Source organism: Adiantum capillus-veneris, chromosome 23 (genome assembly GCF_014529385.1).
Source record: "Adiantum capillus-veneris isolate H3 chromosome 23, ASM1452938v2, whole genome shotgun sequence".
NCBI lineage: Eukaryota > Viridiplantae > Streptophyta > Polypodiopsida > Polypodiales > Pteridaceae > Adiantum > Adiantum capillus-veneris.
The window spans coordinates 24813446-24829402 of record NC_140953.1 but is presented as its reverse complement, the minus strand read 5'-3'; the positions used below and the strand labels follow the sequence as shown (position 1 = coordinate 24829402).

At 45.0% G+C, this 15957-nt stretch overlaps 1 protein-coding gene and 1 pseudogene across 1 annotated transcript in view; one reads left to right on the top strand and one right to left on the bottom strand.

Annotated features, from left to right (window-relative positions):
• The window catches only part of LOC147427530 (uncharacterized), a 97958-nt gene extending 94748 nt beyond the window's left edge, over positions 1-3210 (bottom strand). The window contains exon 1 of the mRNA XM_086497614.1: positions 2522-3210. Within this exon, the coding sequence (XP_086353740.1) occupies positions 2522-2599 (78 nt within the window). The 5' untranslated portion in view covers positions 2600-3210. The remainder of the gene's footprint in view (positions 1-2521) is intronic.
• A 123-nt stretch (positions 3211-3333) lies between these two features.
• On the top strand, positions 3334-6195 carry LOC147427529 (uncharacterized; annotated as a pseudogene).
• Positions 6196-15957: the final 9762 nt, after the last annotated feature.

The window sequence follows — 15957 nt, the reverse complement described above, 5'->3', positions numbered from 1 at the left end:
CGAACCCCTCTCCAAGGGCCCCCCTCGCTATCAGTAGAGAGGTATTTGCTTTAGATTGCACAAATGCTGATACAATGGTCCTAGATGCTAAGATGCTGATGGAATCTTGCTATTGATGCTTAGATCTACAAGACTAAGAGCAAAACGCTAGGGATGTTCAATGGGATTTGTAGGCTCGACGAGGCTATGGGCTGATTTGTTGTTGTGGCCGACATTGAGGATGGGCAAAAAAATAAAAGACGTTGGATGGATCTGCGACGATACGACGAGGTTATGGCTGAAAACTGAAAACACAGGTGCTGATGGCCTGATTTGGTGCAAAAATGCCAGAGATGGTGAGGTACTGCGAGTACTTGGTGCTGGTTCTGAGGATTCTGACTTATGCTTGAGAAGTGACCCCTACGGTCACTTGTGTATGGGATTAAAGCTGGGTTGGGCAATGCCAATAACAATCCCACGATTTCTAAAAATGTCACTTAATAATGAGTTAACAAACTCACTTATAAGAGGTGCTTCACGTGCAAATAAATACCTAGGCTGGGTACTAATGCAAATGTATGGGAACACTCCCCATGGACCACACGTAGCAGACATTGGCTATGCTCATGTGCAATCAGAGGATATGCAACTAATCTAAAGTGCTTGAACATGCACATCCTGCGTACAGGTTCACAAGGGGGCCAGAACACTTCCTAGGCTGTCCTAAACCCAAAAAATAAGAGTTCGCTTGTCCTCATGCACATAGGGTTAGAGATGCCTGTGACACCCTTGAAGGTGATTGGGACTCGACATGGAGTGTCATCTCTCTTCTCTCTCTTTACCTCTCTTTCATTGTGTTCACTCAATTTCTCTTCAAGTGAAGTAAAGCAACCTCGTGTTTGCGCGAAGTACTAGATCTGAGCTAAAAATCCTTAAACCCTTCCGCTGCACCTGACAAGTATGGGAGCTTGCATTCATGAATCATCATGACTGAACACAAGAACCATTGTTGATACCACCTTGACTTCACCGGCATCAACAGAGGCACATTACTCGACGTCATCGGTTTCAAGAGATGTCTCGATATTGCAACGGTGCTTGGTAGGGCAGGATGCCTGCATCCACCCGTGCGGAGACCACGCCCACAACATGCTGGATACAATTTATCCTGGAGCGCAAAGGAGGTAGATGCTAAGTCATCTCGGCCACACACGACTACACCTTCCTATGAGATACTCCATTGAGAAAAGAGTATTTCTATGTTAACTTGCATACTTGTACATGGATGTACCTCTAGATGTTCAGATACAGATAAAAACACACCTAAGAGTGTTGTGTGTGTGTGTGTGTGTGTGTGTGTGTGAGAGAGAGAGAGAGAGGAGGAGGAGGAGAAGAAGAAGAACAAAGATTTTGACATCGTAGGAACAATCCCAAGAGACCTCAAAGATCTAACAAAATGTGCCTGTCAGCTAAAGGGAGCCAAAAGGCTATACAAACCTCGTCCCACCCAGTGCAACCGGGGGCTAGACAAAATTCTCCTCACATGCCACATGCACTCTGCACGGTCACACAGTGCACATCTTCACCGTTTGCAAAGACGAGTAGCTTTTAGCTTGGCAGCCTCTGATTCACCTGCAACGGCATGCACGCACAATTTTAATTTCTCCTTTCCATTTTCAGCTCTTGCACTACGGATGCTCTCTAAAAATTCTGTTTGGAGCGTATTTTTCCGGGACTTGGGAGAGGCTGTGTCCAACCCCTTGTTGCTTTCTTAACAGGGCTACGTCCATGGTGCTTGAAGAGCTTCCAACCCCTCCAAACACCAAGCAAGATGGGGCTCTAAACTGCCCACACGCAACCATATATGCCACAATATTCGAACGTGACAACCCACATTGTTGTCACATTGTACAACTGTAGTACCCTTCTGAGTCTCTTAGCCAACATTACAACATCTAAACTCCTCTATTGAATGCAGCATGAAGACCTTCCAACTTCAAAATCTGGTTTTTTCATTATGTCACAGCATGCCTCATGCAGGTGAGAACTACTAGCCAAAGTTTTGCCTTGATCAAATGCAAGCAAAGAACCGAAATCAAATTTCTCATAGCACCAAACTAGAATATAGACCTTCATCCTTCATGAATTTCATCTAGAGGTCAATCCGAAGCCAATTGACAGTCCCTTCGCTGATGCTGCTCCCACCTCATTACCTCAATCTTAGAATAGAAAATAGTACACAATACTGTTGCAGTCAAGAGACGTATCGTTCGGCAATGGCAATGCACACCTCTTAGAATAGCAATCCCTACTGCAAAGACCAATCGTTGTCGCCCACGACAAGGAAAACTTTTCCTAGTCTATGAACTCAAGTGTCTTGCATAGCCTGACAAATGCAATCAACCACTTGTGCAAGAAGAACACCTTTTGATTTGATGATCAACGCTCTTACACATAAAAGGACCAAACTTCGCTAAGTTCAACAAGATTCAATTCACAATCTCAAATTGCTGTAGCAAAATCTGCTCAAGAAAGCACTTACATGTGAGACAAGAAACTCAAGCTTGAAAGTGGCCTTCTCCTTTGCTTTCACAACCTTCTTTTTGGTTGGCTTGAACATTGTCTCTGATATTTTCGGATGCTTATACCACAAACTCTTGTGGCCTCGTAGTCACAGGAAGGCTTCAGCAAGGAGAAAGAATTTCCTGATTCACTTTACAAGCAGGGCGTGCCCAGTTATAGCAAGATGCACTCGGTGTGAAGCCTTCGCTTTAGAAGCCACCAACATGCTGGCTTCCACTGCAATGACCCCTAGTCACAGGAAGGCTTCAGCAAGGAGAAAGAGTTTCCTGATTCACTTTACAAGCAGGGCGTGCCCAGTTATAGCAAGATGCACTCGGTGTGAAGCCCTCACTTTAGAAGCCACCAACATGCTGGCTTCCACTGCAATGACCCCTTCTCTGTCCGCCATTTCCAACATAATGTCACGATGCAGTAATGTTGCAATGAAGCAACCAAAAGCCTAATCGTTCCAGGGGACAGATTGAGCTGCGGCAACGCAAAGCAAAAGCGGAGGCCGGATCCAGAGGCAAAGCCAAAGCCAGTTTGACATGCACCAGAGAGGGGGACAACCTGCGAGCCAAAAGACACAATGTACTTGTAAAGACTGTGAAAGAGAGAGGAGCTTCTTCAAGGAGGGCTCATAGATGATAGAGATGCATATAGCATGTTATCTCAATGCATAAATGCTCGAGACTCCAGAGACTCCAACCCAAAAGTCAACAAGGGCCCAACTGCAAAAGGGCTGTCCAAAAAGCAGCAGAACTTGAGGGTGATTGAAGGTGGGCTTCAGAAATGGCAAGTGCCAAGGAGGACAAGTTGCAACTTGCAGACACAGACTCGGAGGAGTTGATTGAAAACGAGTATATGTACTGTGAAGAATGAATGAGGAAAGAAGGCATGTGTGTGCGGCAGTGTGCCCCCCCCGGTATGCAGGGAGAAGAATGTGGGCTCGTGCCTGAAGAGCTGGCATATGAGAAAGGTAGGTGATGTCTGTATTAGAAACAATGTGGTTTTGGAGATATAGTCTAGAGATTAGAATGTTGGTGTGTGTTGAGAGGTCAATGGATGCTACAGAGGAGCTTGGAAGTATACAAGCGAAGCACAATATTCCTGGATGGTTCATGCCAAGGGTGTGTGTGTGACTGTGTGTGTGTGTGTGTGAGAGAGAGAGAGAGAGAGACGAGAGAGCGCGCGCGCCAAAAAGTCCAGATCTGACGAAAGAAGTTGAAAACTTAAGCGTTAAACGAGCCACAAAAGGGCCTCTTCTCGACTCTAGTCTCTAAAAAAAGGCTGTGCCTGTGTGTTCGGTGCAATGGCAGCAACTTCTCTGTGCTCGACCCATCTCTCCCTCTGTCGCTCTCTATACTTACTCTCTCCTTCTAGTAGAGATAGGTAGAGTAGATCATCTCTCTTTTGTTTTGTATTGAGTGTCCCTTGCTTTCGAGCAGTTTATTGTAGGTAGACTGGTAGAAAGCCCACCTCTCTCTCTCGCCCTTTCTTCTTGTTCTCTCTTTGGCATGTGCCTTTGTGAGAGCCCACATGAAATCTGCATCACCACCTTCCTCGTTTGGCTCGAAAACACTCAGCTTTGAAGAACCCCTTTCTTAGGGCGCAGTCACGCAGGAGGGTTGATTTTTTCACTTGGTAAGCCACGCGTCGTGTTTTGGCTCGTTGAACCCACAAGCGACCACTTGGCATGATCGATGCCATTGCCCACAACTGGAATCGCACGGCTAGGAGCCTCGCAAGAAGTTTTAAAAACAAGTACATTATTGCTTTTTACTTGCGCTTGCGTCGATGCTTCTCCTTCGTTCTGAAGGTCTGCACAAAGGCGGCCACCGCGGTTCAGGTGGGTGTAGAGGTTTGTGTATGAATTGATGACAGAGCTAGAAGCCAAGAACGGCCATTTGCACAAAGTGTTGGCAGATTTTATCATCGACGTCCTTGTCTAGAAGAGTGACAGGCTGGAAACGTTTTTCAAAAGCCTCAAAAAAAGAGGCGTGAGCTTCTTGAGTACTTCATCAAAGGTTTGCAGAGAATTGTGAGGCTGAATATGTTGTTGGGATAGATCAATCTCTTGTCAACCCAAAAAATGTGAGACGGAAAGCTCAATTATCAAGCCGATTATGGTTGAACATTGCCTCAGGGTATGCAGCGGCATTGGAACGAGGGTTTGCATGCTACTCATAGCATGGTAGGAGCTGATCAAGCTCAATCACATGATGGATGCATATTAGAAGCAATTAAGGATGTGCATATTCAAGCAATCTCGAAAGCAATGAAGGATGTACATTCTCAAGCAAGCTTGGAAGCAATTAAGGATGTGCATACTGCACATTCTATGGATTTGCATGCTTCTCACATAGATAAGGCAATGTGTCAGGAGATGAATTGAACAAGATGCATAGGGATGAATCTGTAGATGCCAGCCTAGTTACCCCACAACAAAGTGTTAGTGAGCAAGCCAACACTCTAAAACAAGAAAGTGGAACAAAAGAGCTGAGACACATGGAGAATAATCATCTGAGGGGTGTCTCTCGAATAGAAGATGAGGGTAAAGAGCTTGGCAATGTGGTTTTTGTGAGGTATCCTTATGATTATGAGCAAGTCTCGGAGGTCTTGTTTGGAGGAACTCGCGATTTCTTTGATACTAGGCTTGTCTCATTTGCCCCTTGAACTCGTATTACTATTGCCAGTGGCCTTATCACAGTTGATGCCTTTGCTTGCTTGCCTTGCCACCTATTTTTCCAAGTATTTCTTCAGTAAGGGGATGTCCAAACATGCAAGGTTTTTTTGTAACTTTGAGCCCCAGTTCTTGGTCTTTTCAAAAGCTTTTCAATATGCATTGTTCTCAATTTACTAGCACATCGCATCCTTGGAATGCGCTGATTGTAGGATATGCCCAACAAGGGTCGGTAGGGCCAAGAAGCTTTGAGCTGATTTCAAGGTATGAGAAGAGAGAGAATCTCTCAAGATGCAATCACCTATGCTTTCATGCTTGACATTGCCTTGGTCGACTCGTTGACATGTACGCCCAATGTGGTGTACTTCAAAAATCACAAAACTTGCTTCAAGAGCTTCTTGTCCGGAATGTCGGCTCTTGGAGTGCATTGATTGCGGGCAAAGTTGCCATGATTGTAGCTTTTCAATCTGCATTGTTCTCAATTTATTGGCACATCGCATCCTCGGAATGCACGGATTGGAGGATATGCCCAATAGGGGCCAGGAAGCTTTGGGTTGTTTTCAATGTATGACAAGAGAGAGCATCTCTCAAGATGCAATCACCTACGCTTTCGTGCTTGACACTACCTTGGTCAACTGGTTGACATGTCTGCCAAATGTGGTGTACTTCAAAAATCACAAAACTTGCTTCATGAGCTTCTTGTCCAGAATGTCGTCTCTTGGAGTGCATTGATTGCGGGCAAAGCTTCCATGATCGTAGCTTTGTGTTGTTTTCAATGTATGAGAAGAGAGAGCATCTCTTGAGACCTATGCTTTCGTGCTTGACACTGCCTTGGTCGACTGGTTGACATCTATGCCAAATGTGGTGTACTTCAGAAATCACAAAACTTGCTTCACGAGTTTCTTGTTTGAAATGTCGTCTCTTGGAGTGCATTGATTGCGGGCAAAGCTACCATAATCTTAGCTTTTCAATCTGTGGTGCTCTCAATATATTGGCACATCACATCCTTGGAATGCACTGATTGCAAGAAATGCCCAACAGGGGCTAGCAGGGCCAGGAAGCTTTGAGTTGTTTTCAATGTATGAGAAGAGAGAGCATCTCTCGAGATGCAATCACCTATGCTTTCATACTAATACTGCCTTGGTCGACTGGTTGACGTGTATGCCAAATGAGGTATTCAAAAATCACAAAACTTGCTTCAAGAGCTCCTTGTCTGGAATGTCACCTCTTGAAGTGCATTGATTGTGGGATTTGCTCAACAAGAACAAGGCCAGGAAGCTCTAGGTTGTTTTCAATAGATGCAAAGAGATGGCATCTCTCCATACGCAATCACCTACATACACTTGCAACTTAAAGGCATGTGGCATTACACAAGATGTTGATATGGGCCAAGGAATCCACGATGATATTTTGAGTCAAGGGTTGTTGCTTGGTTGACATGTATGCCAAATAATTTAGATGGCTCGGAAAAGTGCTTGACGAGCTTCCTGTCCGGAATGTGGACCTTGCAATGTTGTCGAGTTGGAGTCATGCTTGTGCAGTCGAGACGTTCACTGTTGTGAATATGTCCTCTCTGTCAGACACAAAACAAGAGTAAAGAAAAATACAAAAGATACAGGATATTGATCAAGCTTAAAGAGAAGCGGACGTAACTTTATAATGTATGTCGTAGACAGTGTAGGGTTTATTGTAGTGATGAGTTCTCCGTTCAAAAGCCCTTCTGGAATCTAGTGAAGCACGTTGCTTCCATGAGCCATCTTATAAATTGCAAATTTTACATATCTCAATCATTAGCAACTATCTTCTTTTGAAAACGTAGTTGTTGTTGAAGAGGTGACGAGTGTCAGACCTATCCAGATTAGGCGGGGGAGTGTAGAGCCTACGCAATGTAGTACAAATCAAAAGAGCACTCTGGTAATGATAGATCTAATTATGTGCCACCTCTCATCCATGCCCTCTTCTATATATTAATTCTAGTGCCTCTGTGCCCAAGCCTCCTTGACGATGATGACTCCTGCTCTCGATCACCACCAACCTCCTGCTCGGGATCACTTGCAACCTAAGCTGCATCCGGCTCCTCAATGGTTTTGACCTCTGTCCTCCTCTCTTTAGAAGGCCTTCAAGCCCCTTAATGCGCTTTGACATCGCTTGCTCTTGAACAACATCACAAGCCATTTCTTATGTTTGCTCTTGAAGCACCACCTTGGCTTTGGCCCCCTCGCTCTCGACACAACTTTACCATGCCTTCTTTCGCCCCCTCGCTATCACTGCCCACGCCTCTTGGAGGGACCACATCATATCTTTGTTACCTTACCCAATATTGTCTTTGTCGCATGACCGTCTCTCTTTATCTGGGATGGTCTAGGTTGAGCTTGTGCCACAGGACTTTTGTTCACCCATCGTGTCCCAATTGCCCCCATTGGATGCATGTAGTCCCAAATAGCTTAAAGCCCCTGCTTTGTGGGCCCAAGCAACCCCTTATCCAACTACCACAAGAGCCCTCGATGTTGCTCCTCTGTCCATTGTCTCTAGCCCTCGCTATTCATCTTCATTGTGTGTTGCAACCAGGTTCAACCACCAAAAGAGTGGACGTTCAAGGCACTCTACTAGGAATGTTCTTGTTGGAAACTTCTCTCTCAGATAGATCTGTACTTCATCTAAATACCCTCATGTGCACATGGTAACTTCAATGTGCTGCAAGCAGCTTCAACCACCAAAAGAGTAGACATTCAAGAATAAAGTGCACATGGAAACCTCATTGTGCTGCAACCAGCTTCAACCACAAGACGAGTAGACATTTGAGAATTAAACGGTCCACCTTTCCATGCTCAGAAGCATGATTAGTGACATTCATGTAGTGTAGGCGATACTTATTGTGTCTCTTATGCATGAGCATGGGAAAGGGCACACCCTCCTTCATGAGAATTGCAACTATCAAAAATCGGCAAACTCTACCATTTCCATCTATAAAAGGATGAGCAATGATCATCCCATAAAAGAGCCTCGCTACACTCAATAATTTGTTCAATGCTTGACTTTGGTGAGGACGCATACCTAGCCATTTTCTTCTCAACTACTTGTGCAATGTCGCATGCATCCAAAAAACACAATGTACCAGAGGTGGTGGAGGCAGGGTGGGTCCTATATACCCCAACAACAGCTGGTAAGGGGACCCCACAGACGTCAATGGCATCATTAAAAAAAATTGAGGCAGATGGTAAGGGGATCCCACAAACGTTGGTGGCATCATTCAGAAAAATTGAGTGTCTTACATAGGACAACTGAATCAAGTGTGCTTCTTGTACATTCGACAAAGGATATGTAGCACCTAGCTTTCATATGTTGCACTAGGTGCCGCATGTTAACAACCAAATCATGTGGAGAGCCATCACACGGCCATGGCATGGATGTAGGGGTGAAATTATACCTCGGATCTGCTTGGCACCTCTAGTAAGTCTCTTCCAGATCGCTTGCAACTTCCTCCCTTTGGAGAGAGACATTCATCGATTGCTCCATTTTGCAAATAAGAAACACAAAATCTAATGCACACCACTGTAGTAGCCTCAGGTTGACCAAGCCTCCTTGCAACCCATAATCTTGAGAGCTGCTCACGAAGATAGGGTTCAATTGAGCCTTTGCTCCACCATTGAAGTCTGTAAGTAACCATGGCAACTCCTGCGAAGACGAGATGAGACCTTGCCAAAGGGGGAATATCGGAGTATTTCCTTTTTTCAACAATGGCAAGGCTGATGGTGATGTTTTTTTAAACTTGTGGTAGCTTCGTAAGGCTAGTGCTCTACACCATTAAAGAGATTGAATCACTTCGTATTAGCTACAAATATCCCATAACTTCCTGGTCCCGCTCCTATTTAGCATATCCCGCAATCAGTGCATGTTAACCCTCACGCACATTCCTATCACCTACGACAGATGTTGTATTATTTATTTGGTAGAGTCAGGTACCGGGCTTGTCGATCCAATAGGAAAAGGGTAAGAGTGATCGCCGATGAGAGGCGCACTCTAACTCGAACCTCAAGGGATTAGTTGGCTAAGCATGGGCGCCCAAGTGTGAATGGGGGGAGCTCATATAAAAGTCAACTAAACCTAAAATTCACTCATTCTCTCATTTGTGCAATTGAAGAGTGCTCTTGCTCCATCTCCTTGTGTGTGTGTGTGTATGCGTGCGTGCGTGAGAGAGAGAGAGAGAGAGAGAGAGAGAGAGAGAGAGAGAGAGAGAGAGTGCGATCGAGCATTGCGGCGGCACGACGACGGCGAGGCGGTTGAGCGCGGCGTAGCAACGTCTCCCTCTTCTTCGCGGCAAGGAATCCTCCACGACAGCAAGCGTAGAGCGGTGAGTGACACACCATCGCCATCTTTGAGCTTACTAGTTTAGGCTTGTTGTGTGCTTGGAGCCATTTGTGGCTCGCACACAGTGTATCGGCAAGTTCCTTGCATTGACACGTGCGACATACGCGGACATTTTTGGTGCCGATGCCGGGGAATGCCATACACTAAGCTTGAATGGCACTCTGTGCTTCTTTTGTGGTGCAATTTCAATTGTAGGAAAGGTAGGGAAGGAAGGTGTGTGTGTTGAGAAGAAGGATTTTGTGTTGCTACTGTGTATTTCTTTGTTAATGAAGTTTTGAAATGTTACTGTGTTTTCTCTGTGCTAAGGTATTAGTATTAAGGTTGTTAGTTATGTGTAATGTAAAGTACAATAAGTAGGAAGTAGACCTGTGAGAGCTAATGAAGTGTGTTAGTGTGTAACAGTAGGTGTATTGGTTGTAAGTAGGTAGGTAGAGTGTGTGTGTGCTCGCGCGCAGGCCGCGGCGACCTTATCCCAAAAACAAAAAAACTTTTAAAAAAAAAAAATAAAAAAAATTTAAAGGTAGGACCGAGATCGGGAATATCTCCCAGAATCAAGCCCAAGCTCACTCTCAGGCTCATGCCTCAGTTGCCCTTTAAAATTACGAGTTTTAGCTTCACACGTAGCTAAAAATCGACTTTTTTGAGGACCAACGGAGCTTCAGGTGACCGAACGTTATGCTGTAAAGCACACCGCGACCCACTGACTGATACGCTCGTTTTGAGCTATCATACACTTTAATCAAAAAACCGATCTTAAAAACATTAAAAAACATATAAAAAAAAACGAGTGAAAACGGACACCTAAAAAAATAACCGGTTAACCTTCGAGGTTATTCGCCGACGTTGGTAGGGTGCCAAAGGCACATGCATCTGCGCTCTAGTCGTGTGCTAGAGACGGAGCAACTAGAGAAAATTTCGACTTACGTGAGTTCTCAATATCCACCTACTTTAGGTTCCGGGCCCTCGGCGGGGACCCAAGGTAGTACAAACCAAGACCCGAAGAACATAGCGGCTAGTGACTCTTCCTGTGACTACGACGTCATGGAGGGTTTCGCAATGCCTAATCCTGATAGCTTAAGCCAAGACATGCATGCCATGGGCCCACAGTCCCGGCCGAGCGTGCTTAGCTGCTTGAAGGAAACCTTTAGTAGAGCCACTCGCTCCGAACATGGAGCTAATGATGTAAATGAGGGGGGTGGGGAAGTAAATTCTCCATTCATGACCAACGTAGACCCTATGCCCTTAGAGAATGTGCACGTGAATACTTCATTCACTGCACCTCCTGACTCTTCAGAGCTATTCCCCTCCGAGCTTATATTACCTGATGGTAGAAGCCTTGTCGAAGTGCAATAGGTTGAGCGATATATCATTGAAGCAAGGGAAAAGGAAGTCGAGAGTTTACGCAAGGCAGAGCAACGAAGAGAGTTAAAAGAAAAAGCCCTATGTCAATATCCTTGCTAAGAGAGCAATCGAGTGCTCCTGACTTAGCAACTGCTAAGGGCCAACCCCTAGAAAGCAACATTGTATCTAGCTCAAAGGACACCCCTAGCACCTCAATCCTAGATGGAGCGTTCTTAAATGAGAATTGGGAGTACGAACTACAAACGGAAACTCTAACCGACCTATACACAGGTGACACCTATCACGTGGGTTGGTTAGATGCCCTACAATACACAATGGGTGCTACTAGTGTGGAGGATCAACAACAAAGAGTTTGTGAGGTCATCCATAGGGTCATTGAGTTAGAAAGACAGAACAAGGGGATCAACATGCCTTCAACGGGTCTCATGAGATTCTTGGATACAGGAAGGCTAAACAACCGACCTTATCGCAAATGGAGACTCCCTCGGTAAGTCCGATGGATCCCCCATATGTTGTTTCGCCAGGGGTCTCAATGCAATCTGAGCCCACAAGTGATAGCTTTACCTTTCCAAGTCTAGCTCATCTTTCCCTTGATGACACAATGGCTTCCAGTCCTACCCCAATGATGGGCATGCCAAGAAACACGCCATGGACCTCATTTGTTAGTAAAGCACCACTACATGGTAGCTCAATGCCTGCAACAGTACCTGCAAGTGTGTACCAATCGTATGCACCTATGGGTCATCGCACTCATGTAGTCCCTATACCTACCATTGTTTCAACAACCTATGCTCCACAACCACAACACCCCAGTTCTTATTTCCATGGGACCATACCGGCTAGCATTAGCATGTCACATCCGACGTCTACTATGCCTAGGGCCACACATATGAACTTTGGGCCACCACATGGCACAATATCGTACCCAACGTGGAACTCAAGGGCTTCCTATACGCCAAGCCCAATGCCAATGTTGGGGTATAAAGCCCAATGTGGTCGCCCAGGTAAGTGGGCGGGCCGCCAAGTATGTACACATATTCTTTTGTTAAAACCTAATAAGAACTCACTATGCTCTACACATTACAGTAGAGCAGGTTCACCCTATCGTCGTGCTCTTCTTCTCGCACTCTCTCTCGCGTCGCACTTCCGCTCGTACTCCTTCAACTGGTATCAGACCTCAGATCGAGGCTCGGGGCAGCATTGTAGGAGGCTAGATTCACCAGCTCAAATTGGAGTGAAATTCGACAGGCGAAGACACGGCCCCAAATCCTGTGGGAGAACCCGAAGGACTTGGTGTTCTCAGAATTTCATTATGAGGTCATCTCGGCCACCGTTCGGCTTCGACAAAGTTCTGCGCAGGCCATTTTCGACTACGTGGTCTCAGCGGGTGCAGATCCGACTTTGCAAATTTGGGGTTTTCGGCCTACGACTGCAGGTGCTGAGGATATCGACACTCCCAGAGTGTTGATTTGTGGCTGTCTACACATCGAAGGACGGCTCACAGATCTTGGAGGCGTGTCACATACGACACGGGCGCATCTACACACAGATTGTAGGCAACATCCACTAGTTCATCAGGTAGCTTGTGTTTGTTGCTTGATATTCCAGATTTCATCCTGACATTGCAGGTACTTCCACATGGGATGTATTGTCAGAGATGATGTATGTCTGTTGAGGGTTTGCTGGCTGTGAGTCACGCAGCAAACAACCGCCGCAGCGGTTACAACATACAGTGGGAAATTTGTGGATGTATGACTTTGTGGGAAGTCTATGTACTGTCAGATTTACTGCAGCCTTTGTTGAGGGTCGAGTGAGGTTTTATTGAGCTGGGGGATTCTCGAATGTTGAGATCCTTTCGGTGATACAGGTCTTGGAGCGATCCCTCGAGCACCCTTAGATAGGCAGCTAGGATGTATTGACTGTGAGTTAGACAGTTGGGATTGCATCTTTGCTTTACTGCCGTTGAGGCATTGTCGCAGTCTATGCTTATAGGACAGTGACAGGACAGTGAGAGACAGTACAGGTGCATTACAGGTTTACCCGCAGCTTACAGTGTCAGAGAGACAGTGTTTTTTGAGCTGTTTTTTGGTCTGCTTTTGAATACACCAGAGCCATTTTACAAAGGAGACTCTGCCGAAATTTATGCAGAATATGAAGCTTTCTTGGTTCATTTGACAGGTTGATATTGGTTCAGAGGTCAGTTTACAGGGGAAACTCTGCCGAATTTTTCCCAAGAAAGTAAACCACTGTGAAGCGTAGCTATGGCTGGATCACAGGACACTGCTCTTTACAATATCAAGAATCTGGATGGAACCAATTTCCCATTGTGGAAGCAACAGATTTGACACGTGTTGGTACAAAAGAAGCAGATAAAACCTATAAAGCTCAAGGGGATAAAACCAGAAGATATGGACGAAGATGAATGGAGCGAAATGGATGAATTGGCACTTTCTACCATTATGCTGACTTTGGCAGAAAGCGTTTACTTCAATGTAGCAGACGAGATGTCGGCTTATCAAGCATGGTTAAAGCTGAGTGGTCTTTATGAGAAGCAGAGTGCAGCTTCACAGGTATACTGGCTTAAGAAGCTTGTTGACTTGAAGATGAAAGAAGGGACACCTATGTCCAATCATCTGAATGAATTCAACACAATCTATAGTCAGTTGTCAGCTCAAGGTGTCAAGTTTGACAAACCTGTTAGAGCTATGTTCCTGTTGATCACATTGCCGGAAAGTTGGGACACTTTTCGCACAGCTTTGAGTAATTCTGCACCTCCAGATGGTTTGAACATAGCAGGTGTAGAAGGAAGTCTGCTTACTGAAGAAACCAATAGAAAGACAATGGACAAAGGCAAAGGAACAGCCTTAGTTGTCAGGGGAAGGACCAAAGAAAAGTACAAAGGTGGAAAGAGGAATCAGTCTCGTAGCAAGTCCCGCAGTGTTAAAGGCAAGAGTGACATAGAATGCTACCATTGTGGCAAGAAGGGTCACATGAAAAGAGACTGCAGAGAATGGAAAGCAGAAAAAGGCAAAGAGAAAGCTGAAGATCATGGTGAGAAGAACAAGTCCTCAGTGAAGATTCAAGAAATAAATGTGACAAACACTGTTGCAAAGGATGACAGTCTAGTGTCAGGAGACATCTACTTCTTGAAGAATACAATGGACTCAGCTCTTCTTACAGCATCTGATGGAAATGCACTGAGTGACTGGATTATAGACTCAGGGGCATCACTTCATGTGTCTCCAAACAAGGAGTGGTTTACCTCTTATGTGACCACTAAAGATCATGTTCGGCTAGGCAATGGGCAGACATGTGAGATCTTAGGTGTTGGAGATGTTCAATTGAAGTTTCAGAATGGCTCTTCTTTCACGCTGAAGAATGTGAGACATGTTCCTGCAATTACAAAGAGCTTGATCAGCACAAGTTTACTTGATGATGCTGGCTACGTCACCACTTTTGGACAGAACATGTGGAAGATATCCAAGGGTTCTATGACAGTAGCACATGGAGTAAAGTCTGGAGGACTTTACATGATTTATGTATCAAATGTCTCTAAAAATGTAATCAATGTAACCGAGCAGCCGAACGTTTCTTTGTGGCATAGCCGGTTAGGACATATGTCCAAGAAGGGAATGGAAATCTTGTCTCGTTCTGGTTATTTGCCTGGATTTTCATTTAATGATTTTGAATTCTGTGAACATTGTCTGTATGGTAAGCAAACACAGCAGCCACATAAGCATAGAAGCAGTAGAAGAGATACACAGTTGGCACTTGTTCATAGTGATTTGTGTGGACCTATGCCTAACCTATCTCTAGGGGGAGCTTCTTACTTTATGACATTTATAGATGATTACTCGAGGAAAGTATGGGTTTACTTTCTCAAGCACAAGGATGAAGCGTTTAGTGTTTTCAAAACGTTTGTGACACTTGTGGAGAATCAGAGTGGCAAGAAGCTTAAATGCTTACGCACTGACAATGGTGGAGAGTATGTTTCAAAGGCCTTTCAGGACTTTTGTGAGTCAAAAGGTATAAAACGTGAACTTACTGCTCCTTACAATCCTCCTCAAAATGGTGTTGTTGAGAGGATGAATAGGACCATACAAGAGAAGGTCAGAAGTATGTTGTCTAATGCACAACTGCCAAATGGGTTTTGGGCTAAAGCTGTATCAACAGCTGTTCATCTTGTAAATAGATCTGCTAGCAAGGTTTTGCAGAAGGATTCAGTGCCAGAGATGGTATGGTCAGGCAAAATTCCCTCATACAAGCATCTCAGAGTCTTTGGCTGTGAGGCATATACTCACGTTCCAAAGGAATTTAGGAACAAACTTGAGCCAAAGAGTAGAAAGTGCATCTTTCTAGGCTATGGTAATTCTGGTGAGATGGGGTACAGACTTTGGGATCCCGAATCCAGAAAGGTTGTCCGCAACAATGATGTTCACTTTAATGAATCCAAATATCATTCTAAACCAGAGAGGGTTGAGGAGATTAGAAGAGTTGTCTTCCAAGAAGATGGACCTGCACGTGCAAAACAAAATGTCAGGGCTCAAGAGGAGCAAGGACAGGATAGAGTGGAACCACAGGTTGTGGCTGAGCCTGAGCCACCTATTGTGCGTAGATCTAGACGTGTCACGCGCCCTCCTGATAGGTTTGTTCCATCTATGAACTATGTCATGTTGACTGATTGCAATGAGCCTTCATGTTACAAGGAAGCAGTGCAAATGAAGGACTCCGGGAATTGGCAATTGGCCATGCAGTCAGAGATGACAGCTCTGCATAAAAACAGGACATGGAAGCTAGTTAAATTACCACAGGGCAAAAAGGCTCTACCTTGTAAATGGGTTTACAGGTATTTCATGATAGTCAGCCAAAGTACAAAGCAAGGCTTGTTGCCAAGGGCTTTAAGCAAGAACAAGGCATTGACTTTGATGAAGTCTTCTCTCCGGTGGTCAAGATGACTACATTGAGATGCTTTCTTGCATTGGTTGCCATATTAGATTTGGTGT